The sequence below is a fragment of the Stigmatopora argus genome, chromosome 10, assembly GCF_051989625.1.
Source record: "Stigmatopora argus isolate UIUO_Sarg chromosome 10, RoL_Sarg_1.0, whole genome shotgun sequence".
Lineage (NCBI taxonomy): Eukaryota > Metazoa > Chordata > Actinopteri > Syngnathiformes > Syngnathidae > Stigmatopora > Stigmatopora argus.
This window is the reverse complement of record NC_135396.1, coordinates 15,694,717-15,713,647: the sequence shown is the minus strand read 5'-3', so window position 1 is coordinate 15,713,647 and position 18,931 is coordinate 15,694,717. Positions and strand designations below refer to the sequence as shown.

At 43.6% G+C, this 18,931-nt stretch overlaps 1 protein-coding gene across 9 annotated transcripts in view; it reads right to left on the bottom strand.

Moving 5' to 3' along the window:
* gria4a (glutamate receptor, ionotropic, AMPA 4a) overlaps positions 1-18,931 on the bottom strand; it is a 132,466-nt gene that overhangs the window by 30,666 nt on the left and 82,869 nt on the right. For all 9 annotated transcript variants that reach the window (XR_013303705.1, XR_013303704.1, XR_013303706.1 and 6 more), the window contains exons 12-13: positions 17,844-18,059; positions 14,454-14,614 (exon numbers count right to left, since the gene is read on the bottom strand). Coding sequence is in view for 6 of the 9 variants with exons in the window: in XM_077612311.1 (XP_077468437.1) it covers positions 14,454-14,614; positions 17,844-18,059 (377 nt within the window). In the remaining 3 variants the exon portion in view is untranslated. The remainder of the gene's footprint in view (positions 1-14,453; positions 14,615-17,843; positions 18,060-18,931) is intronic.

The window sequence follows — 18,931 nt, the reverse complement described above, 5'->3', positions numbered from 1 at the left end:
GTTCATTGTGTCTAAATGCTTTCATGTATCCTGCCATTCACCCTTCTGTGTGTAAACACAACGATGTAGAATTTATGTTTTCTGTGTTGGTGCAGATGTTCTAACACACAGACTCTGCTTGTCATGAAAAGTTAATTAATTAAGTCGAAGATCAGATAATGTATCAGCATGAGCAGCCTTGAAAAGAGTCATAGAAGGAAGATAAGGATATCTTATGAGAGATTTGATGCGATGGAATGTTAAAATGAAAAGAGATCTTTTCTGAAGATGAATAAATATAGACGGTGTAGGTTATAGACTGAAAAGACCTGAATAGAAGTGAGTGTAATACTCAGACTGCAGATGACTGCAGCAGCAGAGAGCAAGGGACGCACCTCGCATACCAATCGTGGCAACTCAATACACATCACGCGTTGCCTTTTTTTATACGCATGCATGAACACATAAATACTACACAAAAATATTAAACAATTGCCTACCAAAAAATTCGCATTAAGGTCAAAAGAAATAGAATTCCTGGAGAATTCACAACTGACCGTCAACAACTAGTTCTTCTGATTCAATAATGATGAACTATAAGATCTTTGCATTAATGCAACTTATTTTCTATTTTACTACAGTTAGACTATATATCAGCGTTCATAAGGTGATCTCTACTGACATAGCAATTAATGTCACAATGTGGATGGGCAGGATAAACTAAAAATAAAAATACGATTAAAAATATTAGCAGCCATAGTCATAGAAGACATTGCAAACTTGGGCAACTCAAAATCCCCAAAAAGCTGAAATAGGCTTTGCGTAGTCCTTCTCTTCAGGTGACATGCACGATGGGAAATTCACTCACAACAAGACAGGAAAAGCCAAGATATTGTCCTTCTTGGCCTTTTGTATTATTCGGCACATTATTATTCTTCTGCAGTGAAATATATCTTCTTCAGCGCTGACCGCCACCCAATTCAGCGCCGAACAAGAAGCAGAGCCCTGACTTCCGCCATTTTTATCCCATCTTCTGCTTGCAAGTTTCAGCGTGAATTTTGACATTTTCATACCTAATATAAGAATCACGCGGTGCCCTGAAGGATGACAGTAGACAGGCTGTGTGCAACTCAAATTCAACAATTACTCAACTAATACCTTGCCCAAAATACCCCTGTTGAGTCAACACCTTATCGTGGTTGGGTTTGAGTGTCCCAATGATTCTAGGAGCTATGTTGTCTGGGGCCTTGTTCTACTGATAGTGTCACCCATTGCGAATTGGTCCAAGGTGAGGGACCCATCAAAGCATGGCTCAGAAGACCTGTTATGATGATTAACCCTTTTGAAAAACATTTTCTGTTTGCCCACTATGTTAAGATGTTTTTTCACTGTTACTTGCTGCAAGGACCGCCGCCTCGTGGTGCAGAGATTCACTCGCCTGACTTTGGTGCGGCCAAGCGTGGGCTCGATTCCCGCTGGTGGCGGTATGATTGGGAGTGCGGATGGCCATTTGTCTCTCTTTGTGCCCTACGACTGACTGGCGACCAGTCTAGGGTGTAGTCTACCTTTCGCCCGAAGACAGCTGGATTAGGCTCCAGGCACCCCCGCAACCCTTTTGAGGATGGGCGGTATGGAAGATGAATGAATGATGAACTTGCTGCAAGGACTAACCTCCCTCCCCCCTTTGCAAGAAGGCCCAGATCCGCATTAGCTTATGTAGCATTAAAAGAGGAAGTAGCACAGAGAGACCTTTCCATTGCTTTTACCACTTTGTAATCACTCCACCGGTCCCCATGCCCATTTGCACCTCCCAACATAAATACAAAACCATTTTTGATTTGAATGTTGCAGCACATCATGTCCTCACATCATATATATCTTCAAACATGGATAGTGGTTGTTGTGAGACAGCCAATTAGAGCCCGGTAGGGTGTAGGGAGGTTCTAAAGTGAGAATCAACGCATCCGCGACAATAGTTGCCAATCCCAGCTGTCTCCGGGCCAGAGGCAGGGAACACCCTGAATTGGTGGCCAGCCGATCGCAGGGCATGAGGAGACGCACAACCATACACACTCACACTCAAACCTAGGGGTAATTTAGAGTGTCCAATCAGTCTACCATGCATGTTTTTGGAATTTGGGAGGAAACCGGAGTACCCGGAGGAAACCCACACAGCCCCGGGGAGAACATGCAAACTCCACACAGGTGGGCGTGACCTGGATTTGAACCCAGGACCCCTGAGCTGTGAGGCCGATGTGCTAACCACTCCCTCCACGGGGCCGCCCGGATTTGAAGTTGACCATGTAAAATCAGAGGGACTGGTAAAAATACAAATTAAAAGATGAGGGTTCTACTATCCCTGGTCAGAATTGTAGACAAAATGTTTTCTCCTATTGTGCTGCATGAATCATTGAAATTTGAAATTTTCTCTCGACGAAATTGAAATACTACCTGCTGTACCAACAAAACTGATGATGAGGTTTCCGTGATCCTTAATGAAGATTGTTGACAGGATGTGTTTTCTATTGTTGTGATGAATGAGTTCATTTTCTACAGTTTGCTGAAAAGTTACCTCATGGGATGTTTGAACTCCCGACCATCAAATGATCAGACTGATGTACTACCTATTGTATCTATCTATTACAGGTTTTATTGCAGGTTTTTGTTCCAACCGATCCAGCACAGACAGTTTAACTAATTAGATTTCTGCTGAAACAAGAAGCACCCGACTGCAATCTACTGATTGCACTTCTAAGATACCAGATTGGGGGAAAGGTTTCCTCTTACGGATTGGAACGAAAACCTGCACCCAGTGCGGCCCTTTGTGGAATTAATTGCCCAGGTCTGATCTATTATATTTAAAAAAGTGAGATTTGGAGAAGTGCGGCCCAGCAGCAGACATAGTTACAGTGGGGCAAATAAGTTTGGTCAACCACCAATTGTCAAATCAAATCAATCAAAAGCCTTTGTTGTCCTTATACATAGCTGCGTATAACGAAATTGGTGGTGCTACTCCACAAAGTGTGTTTTCCCAGTAAAAATATAAATAAGTAATATAAAAATATAAAAAGTCACACCCGGGTAAGGTAAATTCTAAAATATTGCACAGTCTAAGATATTGCACATTGTTATTGCACACCTCGAAGTTATTGCACAGAAGGGACTGTGTGTCGTGCTAATTCAAGTTCAGAGCCCTGATGACTGTGGGAAAAACTGTCCCTAAGTCTATTTGTCTGTGTTTTGTGAGACCTGTAGCGTCTGTCAGAGGGCAGCAGCTGGAACAGGCTGTGATCAGGGTGGTATGGGTCCCTAACAACCTAACCTCTGCTAAGCTAGAGAGGGCTGGCAATGTCATCCAGTGAGGGCAGAGAGCAGCCGATGATCTTCTGGGCGGTGTTGATCACTCTCTTCATGGCTTTTCTGTCTGCTGCCGTGATTCCAGCATACCACATTGTAATGCAGTATGTCAGGATGCTCTCCACAGTGGCTCTATAGAAGGTTACTAGAAACTTAGTCTCCAAGTTGTTCCTCCTGAGTACCCTTAGGAAATAGAGTAGCTTCTGGGCCTTCTTCACTACAGCCGTGGTGTTGGTAGACCTTGGTAGAGCTTGTCCGCGACGTGGACCTCCAGGAATTTGAAGTACTGGACCCTGTCTACACATACTCCATTTATGAGGAGTGGGGCCAAATCTGTGTTGCGTTTGCAAAAGTCCAGGATTATTTCTTTAGTTTTTGTGTTGTTTAGTGGGAGATTGTTCACCAAACACCACGAAGACAGTTTGTTCACCTCATCTCTGTAGGCAGACTCATCCCCCCTAATATGAGTCCGACCACCATAGTGTCATCGGCAAATTTTATGATGGACTTAGAGTGGTGGGTCGGTGTACAGTCGTATGTGTACAGGGAGTATAGAAGAGGACTCATTACACAACCTTGAGGGGAGCCAGTGCTCAGTGTAATGGAGGAAGAGAGGTGGGGACTAAGTCTAACAGTTTGTGGACGGTTGGTTAAGAGGTTCTTAATTCAGCAGCAGATGGAAGAGGATAGTCCAAGGTGGGAGAGTTTGTCAGCCACAATGTTCGGTATTATAGTGTTGAAGGCTGAGCTATAGTCAATGAAAAGCATCCTCACATAGTTCCCCTGGTGCTCCAGGTGGCTCAGTGCTGTGTATAAAGCTACGGCGATGGTGTCCTCAGTGGACCTGTTTGCTCTACAGTGGTACCTCGAGATACGAGCTTAATGCGTTCCGAGACTGAGCTCGTTTGTCGATTTTCTCGTAACTTAAACGAACGTTTCCCATAGAAATGAACTAAAAACAAATTAATTCGTTCCAACCCTCTGAAAAAACACCCAAAACAGGATATTCGATTGGAAAAACATTTTATTTGTTCTAATTCGACATATATTAACAAAGTAACAAATAATTAGTGGTTTAATATTACTAAAATGTGTTTAATAGTACTAAAATTATATGGATTTCGCAGGGGGAGAGAGAAATGGACAGAGGGGGGGGGGTCGAGAGGGGGGACTTTATGTATGGCAACGCGCTCGTAACATAACATAAACAAATTTAAATGAACTTGGATTACGATGCAGACACACTCAAAAATAAATTTAATCTAACAATAAACTTAATTCTAAATTTGTTTGACATTTTGATACCTTTCTTCTCCCGGGTTGGCTCTTTTTGCCCCGCCTCCACACTGACTTTCAGTCAATATCGAGGGTTGTTTGAGTTTGTATTCCCTTCAAAATATTCCCAAAATGATGTACACAAATGTCCTCATAATAGGATAACACACGACCACTTGCCAACGAGAAGTAGTCTACATACATAACTCGTATTAGCGATCGCCTTGCCATTCGCAATGACTAACGGAAAAAAAACACTGAAAAAATGCAACGCTGTGCCCAGTGCTCGCAGAGACATTGCACAAGGGAGTTGCGACCACAGAGACATTACACGAGGGAGTTGCGACCACAGAGACATTACACGAGGGAGTTGCGACCATTGAGACATTACACGAGGGAGTTGCGACCACAGAGACATTACACGAGGTAGTTGCGGGGAGAAAGACAGTGCCAATGATGTTTTTATGAGCAGCATCTCGCGTCCGATGTCTGCTCGTATATCAAAATTTATCTTGTATCTCAAGATAAATATCTGCTCAATATTTTATTCATATCTCAAATTGCTCGTATGTCGGGGCACTCGTATGTCGAGGTACCTCTGTATAAGCAAACTGGTGATGGTCAACTGAGGGAGGGATTGTATCCCTGATGTGGCAGGCGACCAACTTTTCAAAGCACTTCATGATCACAGGCGTAAGTGCAACAGGCTTGTAATCATTCAGGCTGTCAATGGTTGGCTTTTTAGGCGACAGGGATAATAGTGGCAGATTTCAGGCAGGAGGGGATGATGGATTGTTGCAGGGAACAATTGAAAATATTTGTGAAAACCCCAGTCAGCTGGTCAGCACAGGCTTTGAGCACCTTCCCAGGTATACCGTCAGGGCCAGCACCCTTCCTGGTGTTCACAGTCTTCAGTACCTGTCTCACTTCATGTTCCTGAAGCTTCAGTGTACTGCTGCAAGGTAGTGGATGTGTTGAGACTGAATGCGATTTGTCAGTCTCAAAGCGGGCAAAGAAACGGTTTGGTTCCTCTGCTAGTGAGGCGTCTGTGTTAACAGACACCTTATTATTGTCATTGGAATTGGTAATGTGTCGTATTCCCTGCCACATCTTCTTTGGGTTATTTTCTGTGAAGTGCTCCTTAATTTGTATTGTAACTTGTCCCCTGACCTGAAGGCGGTGTTACGGCATTTAATTAGTGCCTGTGTCTCACTGGTCATCCAGAGTTTTTGTTTAGGAAAAACCCGGATACGTTTATTAACAGTGACAGTGTCCATACACTTTTCGATATAGGAAAGTACAGTGTCCATGGAGTCCTGGAGGTTGTGGTGTTCAAAAAGTTCCCAAATGGTGCGGGAAAAACAGTCATGCAGCTGAGAAAGGGCATCCTCAGCCCATGTTTTTATTATCTTTATTTGTGGCCTTGTTGCCTCCGGAGTGGGGTGTATGAGAGGGTGAGGGACAGCCAGAGATGGTCGGATCCAGCAAGGTGAGGGAGGGGTGTGGCTCTATAAGCATGTTTGATGTTAGAATAAACATGGTCTAGAGTTTTATCTCCTCTGGTGTGACACTTGGATGCTCGCGGTTAATGTAGACCAGGCATGGCCACGATAAACGAAAAACCGCGAAGTAGTGTCACCCCTATTTAAAAAACAATAAATACAATTTTAGGGGCAGCAGGAGGAGCTTCTTTTTGAAAGAGATTTTCGGCGCAAAAGGAATATGGCGACTACCGTTTCTTTTCTTGTACAAAATATCCTTTTGTACAAGGACATGACACTGTCAAAACGGTACACGGTCGATTGGTCGCCGGTCTTTTGGTCACCGATCTTTTGGTCGCCGGTCTTTTGGTTGCCCGGAAGGTAAGTGATAATTACTACTTAAATCGTTGCTCAAATTCCCTAAATACAAACTGCGAATTACTATTTAGTCATACTTAATGCCCTATTAATTATTAGGCTAAAGAAAAGCTCCAAATTTCCCGGACTTTTATTGTTTTTTGTTGGAGAACTTGCTAAGACCCTGACGGACGTACCTTCCTAAGGGGACAACTCATGTACATACAAACTCTTTTACACTCACACGTCGGCTCAGTGAAACTCCTCATGGCCATTGTTGGCTTTTATTGATGCATAGACCGTGTTGTTTTACCTTGTTTTGTCGCCGGTCTTTTGGTCGCAGGTCTTTTGGTTGCCCGTTGTTGCGGTCGTGGCGACCAAAAGACCGCGACCAAAAGACCGGCGACCAAAAGACTGTGACCAAAAGACCGGCGACCAAAAGACGGCGACCAAAAGACCGGCGACCAATCGACCACACACGGTCAAAACGATTGCCAAATTGTCGTTGTGCAACACGGACTTTCCCTTCACAGAATTTCTATGGGGTTGAGATCTGTAGACTAGCTAGGCCACTCCAGGACCTTGAAATGCTTCTTACGAAGCCACTCCTTTGTTGCCCTGGCTGTAAGACCCAGCCACGTCTCATCTTCAATGTCCTTGCTGATGGAAGGAGATTTTCACTCAAAATCTCTCGATACATGGCCCCATTCATTCTTTCCTTTACACCAGCGGTCTCAAACCGGTCCTCAAAGGGCCGCCATGGGTGCAGGTTTTCATTCCAACTCAACAAGAGGATACCTTTTGCAAGTGTAATCAGTTAATTAAAGTCAGGTGTTACTTATTCTGGAAGACACCTGATTGGTTAAAATGTCGGCACTGGATCGGTTGGAACAAAGACCAGGACCCACTACGGCCCTCGGCGGAATCGGTTTGAGACCCATGCTTTACACAAATCAGTCGTCCTTGTCTCTTTGCAGAAAAAATGCCCCAAAGCATGATGTTTCCACCCCCATGCTTCACAGTGGGTATGGTGTTCTTCGAATGCAATCCAGTATTCTTTCTCCTCCAAACACGAGAACCTGCCTCAAGGCCTTCACAATCAGTTCTGCAGGCTCTGCTGCATTAAACAAGCGTCGATAAGACTGTTGCTTTAACCAATCAGATTTCGAGTTGGCAACACCACAATGCCTTGTCATAGGCGTAGGGATACGTCATTGCCTTCTCGCAGGAGTAGGGATACGTCAACGCTTTCACCAACTATGATTGGCTAGTAATAGAGTAGGCGGGCCAAAGCCAGAATGAGTCAGCCAGTGATCGCAAACTCCACCCACAATAGGCAACGGAAGAAAACAAATGGATTTGGTTGCAGATTTTCTCACAAACCCATTTTCCAAACGGACTTTTTCAGAAAAAAATGGACATCATTAAGAAAGGGCAGTCAGCCCCGAAGCTAGCAAGCCTGTTACAGCTGGGAAAAGGCTTGGTCCGCCACTTTCAGTTCAGTAACCACGAGCGCTACCCCAGGCTCACGGGCTCCGAGGAACACTGCAAATTGTAAAGCTGGGAGTGCTTGTTATTTGCCACCGATCGACATGGTGTTTGGAGCAACACTGGATTTGCAAACTTGACTTGTTTAACCAAAGCAGCAACGAGACACCAACGCCCTGCCGGACACCAACGGTGCTCTCCAAAACTTTGTGGGAAACCCGAGTTCAGCGAGCAAGGGCGCAGGGAAATGGAGCGCCACAACGAAAAGGTAAAGAAAAATAGAGAAATCTTAAAAAGTTTGATACACTCTGTAAACTTTCATTTCAGGGACACGATGAAAGTGCTGCATCCACCAATTAAAGGAAATTATGTGGAACTTCTTTCTCTCATTGCTGAGAGAAACACGGATTTACATTACCACCTGTCCACTAATAAAGTGTTTAGTGGCACATTGGGCAAAATACAAAACAACCTGATCACTGCTATTGGTGAAGTGATGGAGGAAGAGATGAGAAGGGAAAAAAGTACTGTTTGTCTCTGTAATGGTGAAGGATTCTGTGCAGTGTGCTGATGGATTTAAAGCACATCTGGATGATTTTGAATTCTGTAGATTTTTGGTCACTTCCTATTAATTTTGTTGCATTTTTGGGTCACTTGTTAACATCTACTCATCATTGAAAAAAACATGATTGGACTTCTATCATCCTCAATAGCGTAGATTTTATTAAAGTTATGTAATAATCAAATTGGTATCAATCATATTTGTATATGAACATCCAGTTCAAAAATTTAGCATTGGGGAATATATATATATATATATATATATATATATATATATATATATATATATATATTGGATTGGATAACTTTATTCATCCCATATTCGGGAAATTTCGTTGTCACAGTAGCAAGAGGGTGAGGATGCAGGAATAGGCATTTTAGACATCAATAGATAGGTAATAAGTAGGTCAAGAAATAAATACATGAATAAATATATAAATAAATAAGCGTGTTGCTTAGCACATATCACATAAATGTACATGCATGCATACGGTAGGTCTTAACACTCAGCCATTTTTTTGTTAAAGAGCCTGACAGCTGATGGGAGGAAGGATCTGCGGAAGCGCTCCTTCCTGCAATGAGGGTGCCACATGATGGACATCATCCTGGTCAGCATCCTCCGCTCTCCCACTTCCTCCACAGAGTCCAGAGGACAGCCCAGAACAGAGCTGGCCCTCCTGACCAGCTTATTCAGCCTGTTCCTGTCCCTCTCCGTGTTCCCACATCCCCAACAGAGCACTGCATAAAACACTGTAGATGCCACCACAGTGTCGTAGAAAGTCCTCAGCAGTGTCCTGCACACTCCAAAGGACCGTAGACTCCTCAGTAGGTAGAGGCGGCTCTGGCCCCTTTTGTACAGGGCATCTATGTTTGTGGACCAATCTAGTTTGTTGTTGAGGTGAAAACCCAGGTACTTAAAATTCTCCACGATTTCAATGTCTGTACCCTGGATGTTCACCAGAGTGGTCTGTTGAGGATTCCTCCGAAAATCAATGACCATTTCGTTTGTCTTACTGGTGTTGATGTAGAGGTGGTTTTGCCTACACCAGTCAACAAAGGCTGTGATGACTCCCCTGTACTCCAGGTCGTTCCCGTCCGTCACTCGTCCAACAATAGCGGTGTCGTCAGAGAACTTCTGGAGGTGGCAGGTGTCTGTATTATGTTTGAAGTCCGATGTGTAGAGGGAGAAGAGGAGTGGAGAGAGCACTGTGCCTTGTGGGGCCCCCGTGCTGCAAGCTACCACATCAGACGTACAGTCCTCCTGAAGTCTCACATATTGTGGTCTGTCAGTGAGGAAGTCGATGATCCATGCGGCTAGGTGGTTCCTTACTCCAGCCTCTTCCAGTTTCCCTCTCAGTAGGACCAGCTGAATGGTGTTGAACGCACTGGAGAGGTCAAAAAACATCATTTTCAGCGTGCTTCCCGTGTTCTCCAGGTGTGAAAGAGACCTGTGCATCAGGTAGGTGGTAGCATCTTCAACACCAATGCCTGGACGATAGGCGAACTGCAGAGGGTCCAGCTCTGCATTCATCAGGGGGCTGAGGTGATTGAGGATGATTCTCTCCAATGTCTTGATCAGGTGAGAGGTTAATGCTACCGGCCTGAAGTGGTTTGGCTCCCTGGGGTACGCAGTCTTAGGAACTGGGACCACACAGGAAGTTTTCCACAAGGTGGGGACCTTCTGTAGACTGAGGCTGAGGTTGAAAATATGCAGAATCACTTTACCAAGCTGATCGCACACTCTCTCAGTAGTCTGGAGCTGAGGCCGTCTGGACCGGTAGCCTTCCTTGCTTTTGAGGGGCACGAGGAGGAGGAGAATGAGGGGGGAGATATATATATATATATATATATATATATATATATATATATATATATAATCTTTGAAATATTGGCCGTGATGATTCTTAATGGATTTGACCCGCAAAAAAGATTTCTGCTTCAAAGAGTTAAACTTTGTAGCACATATTTTGTATTATTTTGAAACCTAGGATAATAAAGCCTTAGGACAAAATGACAAAACAATCCTATGTAGGTTTTTTTGCTTCACACATTTATATATAATTATATTTAATGGCATTTTTTGAGCATTCAGACGTGCTTTTTTCAATTCTACAGAACAACAAACTGGATGTACAGTTTTGTCCTACAAGAGTAAAGGAGTTTTGTGACACAGTTGAGCGCGAGAGGAGCCGGTATGAGGAAATCTACGAGGCCACTGAATGCAGTGCGGGTGCTCCAAGCGCATGAAGAGGTCAAGCGCAAGATTCTCGCGTGCACTACCAGACGACAGGATTCTGGACAATATTACTTGCCAGACGCGGACCAGATTTCAAGAACACAAAAGACATGTTTCTCTCCCTCCTGGACCCACAGAAGTTTTGGGAATACCAGAAAGTTTTCCCACATGCAGCCTTCTCCATCTTAACGCAGAGCCACTGTACACTTTTCGATCTGCCTCGGCTAAGAACAGAACTAATTGTAATGTATGCCACGGATGATTTTACAGGAAAATCTCCCACTGATCTCCTTGACTTCCTTCAGCAGAAAAATCTGAGTGAGAGCATGGGGCGGCTGTACACATTAGTGGGTTTGATAGTGACCATCCCCGTGTCCACTGCTTCTGTCGAACGGACAATTTCAGCCCGAAATAGAATCAAAACTTATGCCAGAAATATATCAGGACAGACTCGACTGTCAGCATTAGCTTTGATGGCGATAGAAAAGAACTTCTTGATGGACCTGAAACGCACGTGTAATCTGTACGACAGAGTAATTGAAATCTTCTTGAGGAAAGAAAGGAGGACGGATTTTGTGTATAAATAAAAAGCAGCACTACTGAAGGCCCAGGTGTGAATTCACGGCCCACCACTGATATATATCCTAGACTGGTCACCAGTCAGCCTTAGGGCACACAGACAAACAACCATACGCACTCAGAATCATACGGTACCTGCCCGCACCGAAGTCAGGCGAGTGAACCTCTACACCACCAGGCGGCTTCCACTGATAAATTAAACCATATTTTCATGAACATAATCAAATTACTATTAATTATTGTAAAATAAAGGAACACTGTAAAAAAAATACAATGTTGCGATTTGGGCTGTCATCAAAGTATCCTGACCACACCTTCCTTCCTCAGATTTGCACTGTAAAGGTCTTCAGAATGACGTGCATAAATATTTCAATAAACTGCATTCTCGGGTTATCAATAATAGAATGTCATATTCATATAAATATTCTAAAAATACAGCTGGACCCTGCCTCTTCAGTGGTTCATTAATCATTTATGGACACCTAGCACACAATCTCCCACACTTGCTCACCAATATGGATGAGCGGACTGCGTGCTACGTTTCCTTTTATACTTCCATATTTCTCATTTATGATGCGTGTATTTGCTGATATTCACAAAGTGTCACAAAGCAGCAGCACAGGTCAGTGCTAAAGTGAGAAATGTGCTTGCCATTGCAAACAGTCTGTATTGTTTCATGAGTGGAGGGGTACAGTATAGTAATCCCTCGATTATCGCGGTTAATGTAAACCAGGCATGGCCACAATAAACGAAAAACTGCGAAGTAGTGTCACCCCTATTTAAAAAAATAAAATAAATACAATTTTAGGGGTAGCAGGAGGAGCTTCTGTTTGCAAGAGGTTTTCGGCGCAAAAGGTATATGGCGACTACTGTTTCTTTTCTTGTACAAAATATCCTTTTGTACAAGGACATGACACTGTCAAGATGATTGCCAAATTCAATGGCTCCGACCATATTGTCATCAATCTCTTTGCAATCTTGTTGCAAACTGCATGCCATATTGAGTATCTCCTGGAAATGTCCCATCATGCCAGCTTCATGGCCGTATCTACGGTGTATATCCCTCATAATACATTTTCTATTCATAGTGGTTACTACTCACTTAGTGTCCTTGGAAAAGGATGATGTGGCTGTCTTCCGAATGTTCGCTTCTTTCTTGGTAAAATGCACGGTATATTCATTTATGCCGCAATGGCGTGCTATGCCTTTGGCATAGTATGTAACAACGTCACTTTTTCGGTCACTGTCACTGTCTGTCTCGTTTTTTCCTGGACTCATTGGATGCCAGCACGTGGAGGAGGCATTTTCAATGGCGACTCTAAATCCAAACAAATCTGTAATCGTTCGGCGTAGTTTTTCTCCACAGGTGATGTGCACGATGGGAAATTCAATCAGAACAAAACAGGAGAAGGCAAGATGTCGTCTTTCTTGGCCTTTTTATATAATTCTTCTATGGTGAAATATGGCTTATTCTTCCGCGCCCAGTGCCACCCAATTCAGCGCCGAAGCCTGACTTCCGCCATTTTCGTGTCTCCTTCCTTCCGCTTGCGAGTTTCAGCACGACTTTTGACATTTTTCTGAACTGAAATATACCGTATTTCACACTAAAAAGTCTTAAATTTTCTCCAAAATAGACAGGGTGCCTTATAATGCGGAGCGCCGTGTGTAAGCTCTAAAGCCTGACTGACAGCACTTCTTGCCGACAAGCTTCTTATATAGAGAGAAGGCGGACGTGGGTGGGGTCAGACGCTAAAGGCACGCCCCTACAGGGTACCCATATATAGTGTGGGCATGTGTTTATTGCAAAACAATTTCGGTTTGGTTTCTAAGGCCCCCTGAAAATGAATATAATACAAATAGACACCCTTACGAAGCTCAGTTCAAACGTCAAGCCATCAATTATGCAGGGGAACATGGGAATAGAGCAGCCGCGAGGGAATTATAGATCAACGAATCCATGGTTAGCAAATGGAGGAACGGGGTTAGGGTTAGGGTTAGGGTTAGGAGAACGAGCTTTGCTAAGTCAAGAAGAAGAAGCTGAGTTGATTTGCGCGTGCCCATCTCGCAGCACCGGTGAAAAACCAAGTCACAAAAATGAACTCTAAGCTTGCCGTCATTCCCGGAGGCTTAACTAAAGCGCAGGGCTCGTTACGCCACTATTTGCGAATGGATTGTGGCCGCTTGGACAAACGTGTCTGCTTGCACTGTTGTTAAAGGCACTCACAACAGATGCTTGAAAACTGCTGGACATCGGCATCAACCGGGCGTTCAAAGCAAAGTTGCGAGTGGCATGGGAACAATGGATGATAGCTTGCGAACACAGCTTTACAAAGGATGGCAGGCAGCGCCGGGCTAGTTACGCTACTATTTGCGAATGGATTGTGGCTGCTTGGACTGTTGTCTGAGCTTTTGCCAAAGCCGGCATCATTTCTGTGGAGCCACATGGCAATGACAGTGACTCTGACAACGAAAGTGAATCCGGCATTTTCGATGACTCATTTGGATAATCTTTCAATTCGGACACAGAAAATGAGGACTTTGATGGATTTGTGGGTGATGATGACGTGAGTACATTGTAAAATGGCTAAATAAAGTACAACCAAACTTTTGCCATGCCTGGCTGCGCCTTTAAATGCGGTGCGTCTTGTGTGTCAAATACAGAAATAGCACTCGTTACTGACACTGCGCCTTTAAATGCGGTGCGCCATATAGTCGTGAAAATACGGTACTTAATATAAAAAATGTGATGTACTGAAGCCGAGAAGTGATGAAGAATCTCAGTATTGTTGTACCTGCTCTACCTGGTTGCCTCAACTGCTTGTGTTATGAGCACAGTTAAAAGGTTTCTTCATAATTTAGTTGCATGTAACATGTTTTTTTTAATATTTGGAGTACACTTAAAGGGATGATTGGCATATTACTACTGTGATTTACTGTTAACCAAGATGCTCCATACTGAGCGTATCTAAAGTTTAAAGAAGTTAGGGGTTGATATGAAGCCAGATGCAAATTTTGAGTCAAAATACATACTGTAATTTTTCAGTTGTAAACACGGTGGGGGAACCAGGAGGTTTTCCCCCTACACGCATGCATGAACACAGAGGCACACGCAACTCACGCATCACATCTTGCACACTCACCGCGGTGAAATGTCGCAGCCTTGTTGCATGAAGGCCCCCAGTGAAAACCAGAGGGAGTTGAAGATGCCAAACTCATTTGGAGGTTGGTCATTGGGGCCCGGCTCTGTGGTGCCCTCCTCTGGTTCCTCAGCATGCCACTCGTAGGGACTGAAGCGACTCACCTGAAACAGCACAAAACCATGTCTTTAAAATCAACATTAGACAATAAAAGAACCCCAGAAAAGCTTTTAATTAACAGTGCAGAACAGAAAAAGTGTCTAGGAAAACAATTGTAAAAAATAATTATTAATAAAATGCAATTTTAAATTTACATTCTTTTACTTTATCAGATTATTATGCACGTGAAGTGCATATATATGGTTTTTGGCTTGTTGGGATCATCAAGCAGACATTCTACACGATAGTATCTATGAATAAGAATTAGTGTATGTCTTTTAAAGGCTGGTCTACTTGGGTCAGTGACAGGTCAGTGACAGGTTAGTGAACGTTTACGGTTATTATAAAGTATGTTGGCTGGTGTCAGTAATTTTTACTGTGGTGTAGACACACTGTATCACCTCAAGCTAAGCTGGTATGATGAGTCTTTCTGTCTATTCTATTTTTTAAAGATTATTTTAGGCAGGTGGTCAAAAGAGCACCAATAGCTTTTTCCATCACTCTCTACCTGAACGTTTATTGCATACAATTTCTTCTAACTAGTGGTAGTACGTTTGATTAGTTGTACAAAACAAAATCTGAAATGAGCTGAACTCAAAATAAGAGCTAAATTACTGTGCAGAGTTTGCATGTTCTCTCCAGGCTTGCGTGGGTTTTCTCCGGGTACTCTGGTTTCCTCCCACACCCTAAAAACATGGTACTGGTACTCTAAATTGCCCCCTAGGTATGAGTGTGTGTGAATGGTTGTTCGTCCGCTTGTGCATTGTGATTGGCTGGCCACCAATTTGGGGTGTCCCCCCTGGTGTACATAGTTGGCTGAGATAGGCTCCTAGTGGTGCGGAAAATGAATAAATTAAATTCTTTGTGGTGTAGTGTTTTACTCACCTGACTTCCGGGCGGGCATGAGTGGGATTGATTCGCACAAGGTGGTAGTATGATTGTGAGTGCGAATGGTTATCGGTCCTACGGCTGACTGGAAACCAGTCTAGGGTGTCATCTACCTTTCGCCTGAAGTTTTAATTTAAGCCACGCCGCCTGATGGTGTAGAGCAGGGGTCACCAAACTACGGCCCGCGGGCCGGATACGGCCCGCCAGCACATTTGGACCGGCCCTCTGAACAATACCAGAGACGCTATCGGATATTTTTTTTTATTTATTTTATTTTTTTTAAATTTTTTTGGGATGCGGCCCGCCGGCACATTTGGACCGGCCCTCTGAACAATACCAGAGACGCTATCGGATTTTTTTTCCTATTTGGCCTTGAAGACTGGGACATTTTAATCTTGTGTTTGGTTCATTGCACCCCTGCTGAGCCCACAAATCATCCCAGTGAAGCGGGGCTTCGCATTGCTTCTTTGGTGACACACGCGGGGAGAGTGTTTCCCTTTGATGCATGCGGGCACGTCCACCGTTGCATGCACAAGCAGTGTTACCGAGACATCTGGACGATCGCAGGTGAGGGCGGAGCCCTGGGACCATCGCGGACTATTCAAGCATATTAAAACTGCAACCTGTGTGAGAACGGAATAATGGCGAAAAAGTTAGGTGAGAGAAAAATTGATTCAGAATGCAGGGTATTTAACCTGCAGTGGACAAACGATTATTTTTTGTTCAATGCAAAGAAAAGGCTGTTTGTCTCATTTGTCAAGAGACGGTGGCGGTATTCAAAGAATACAATCTTTGCCGACACTATGAATCCCGTCACAAAGACAAGTACGATAGATTGCAAGGCCAAATACGAGCAGACAAACTCTCAAAGCGAAAAAGTGGACTACTATCTCAGCAGAACCAGGCATCCGTTCGGGCCAGCTTTTGGGTTGCTAAATTGATAGCAAGCAGCGGTAAGCCTTTCACTGACGGAGAGTTTGTAAAGAAATGTATGGATACTGTCGCGGAGGAGGTGTGTCCCGAGAAGAAAGATGCATTTAATGCCGTAAGTCTGTCGGTGAGTACAATGACCAGACGCGTTGAAGAAATCGGGAGTAATGTATATGCCCAGCTGCAGCAGAAGACGAAATAATTTGACTTTTTTTCATTAGCACTGGATGAAAGCACGGACGTGCAAGACACAGCGCAACTGCTCATTTTTATTCGTGGAGTTAGCGCAAACTTTGAGATTTGCGAGGATCTGGCAGCCCTCCAAAGTCTCAAAGGGACTACAACGGGAGAGGATATTTTTGACAAAGTGTGCCAAACCATGGAGAAGTTGGACCTGGACTGGTCAATGCTAGCTAGCATCACGACTGACGGGGCTCCTAGCATGGTGGCCGAAACTCGCGGTCTAATAATGGGACGCATGAACCGGGAGTTGGAAAAAAGGGGTCTCACCGCCCCGCTACGAGTCCACTGCCAAATTCACCAGCAAGCACTGTGCTGCAAAATGTTGACGTGGGATTCTGTAATGACGGTTGTGGTGTCGTGCATAAACTTCAGAGCAAAGGGAGAAGATTGTGCATGGCACAACAGAAAGTTAATGTTCCATGGCTTTTTTTCCTATGAAGAACCCAGAGAGAGTTATTTAGTTATTATTTATTTCATAAATAGTGTTATTTATTTCCTGTTTTTTCTGTGAAGAACTCAGAGAGGGTTATTTAGTTATTATTTATTTCATTAATAGTGTTATTATATGTTTCCTGACTTTTTTTCTGTAAAGAACCTGGAAAGGGTTATTTGGTTATGTGTGGCTTTCTGGAAAACAATAAAAAAAAATTAAGCTACCCTACGATCGTCACACTTTTTCTGTTACAAACTGACACCGGCCCCCCATCAGAGAAGGGAAAAGTTATGTGGCCCTCACAAGAAAAAGTTTGGGGACCCCTGGTGTAGAGGTTCCCTCACCTGACTTCGGTGCGAGCAGGCGTGGGCTCCATTCCCGCTGGTGGCGGTATGATAGAGTACGAATGGTTGTATGTTTTTCTGTGTGCCCAACGGCTGACTGGTGACCAGTCTAGGGTATCGTCTGCCTTTCTCCCAAAGTCAGCTGGGATAGGCTCCGGCAACCCTTATGAGGATCCGCGGTACGGAAGATGAATGAACGAATATTATTTAATCCATCCAAAATTTAAATAAGCTGTTGTTTGTTATACTGTAAAATGTCCCACTCTGAATTCTTTCAGAGAATTTAAGGCATTTAATAGCTTTTTTTCTGTAACTAACAATGAAATGTTTCAACACATCATTCACTCAGGGGCATTCATTGAAACCCAGCAAACCTTTCATATCCCCAGCACTCACCAAAAACAGCACTACACTGACTCCGATGTAGGCAAACACGATGCACATCCAAATTTCATAGGCCAGTGGGTCCAGGAAAGAGAAAACACCTGGTTTGGATTTCTGAGGCTTCTTAATCATAATGGAAATTCCCAGCGACATGAAGGGCTTTGAGAAGTCGATTACCTCTTCTCTAACCAGCGTGATGGTAAGTGGGGCCACTGCGATTTCTGCTTTCTGCAAAGACGAGAGGAAAGGTTTTCTTTGGAATTTTAATCAAAGTGATTGCCAGACAATTATCAATATTTCCTTCATGCAAAAGCAATGACTAAAAGGAGGATGATCATGGTAAAAGCAAGTTCATTTGAATTGGGTGGTAGATAGTTTATTGAGCTTTGAGACATGCTAAATTGGTGCGCTCATACTTTATAAAGAGGGAGTTAATTTACAGATGATTGAAGTTTGATAAGACTATGAAAGTAGTGTATCAAAAAGGGTGCAGAAGCAAGACCAAAAGTGGGCAAAACTTGGAACACCGACAAAAATCTATAATGCTTCATCTTGAGCGGGTCGATGGACGAGTGGTTTGTTTGTCGGCCTCATGATTATGGGGTCGAGGGTTCGATCCAAGTTCGCTCCTCACTGTGTGGAGTTTGCAAGTTCTCCCTGGGCTTGCGTGGGTTTTCTCTGGGTACTCCAGAATCCTCCCACATCCCACAAACATGCGAGGTAGGCTGGTTAAACACTAAATTGTCCCTAGGTATGAGTGTGAGCATGAATGGTTGTCCGTCTTCTTGTGCCTTGCGATTGGCTGGCCATCGATTCAGGGTGTCCCCCACCTGGTACCTGTAGTTAGCTGGGATATGCTCCAGCCTTCCCTGTGACCCGTGTGAGGATAAGCGGTTCAGAAAATGAATGGATGAATATATATATATATATATATATATATATATATATATATATATATATATATATATATATATATATATATATATATATATATATATATATATATATATATATATATATATATATATATATATATATGGCCTTTGTATCCTTCGATTTTTCTGAAAGCAGCTTTCGGAAGAAAAAAAATTATACTCTAC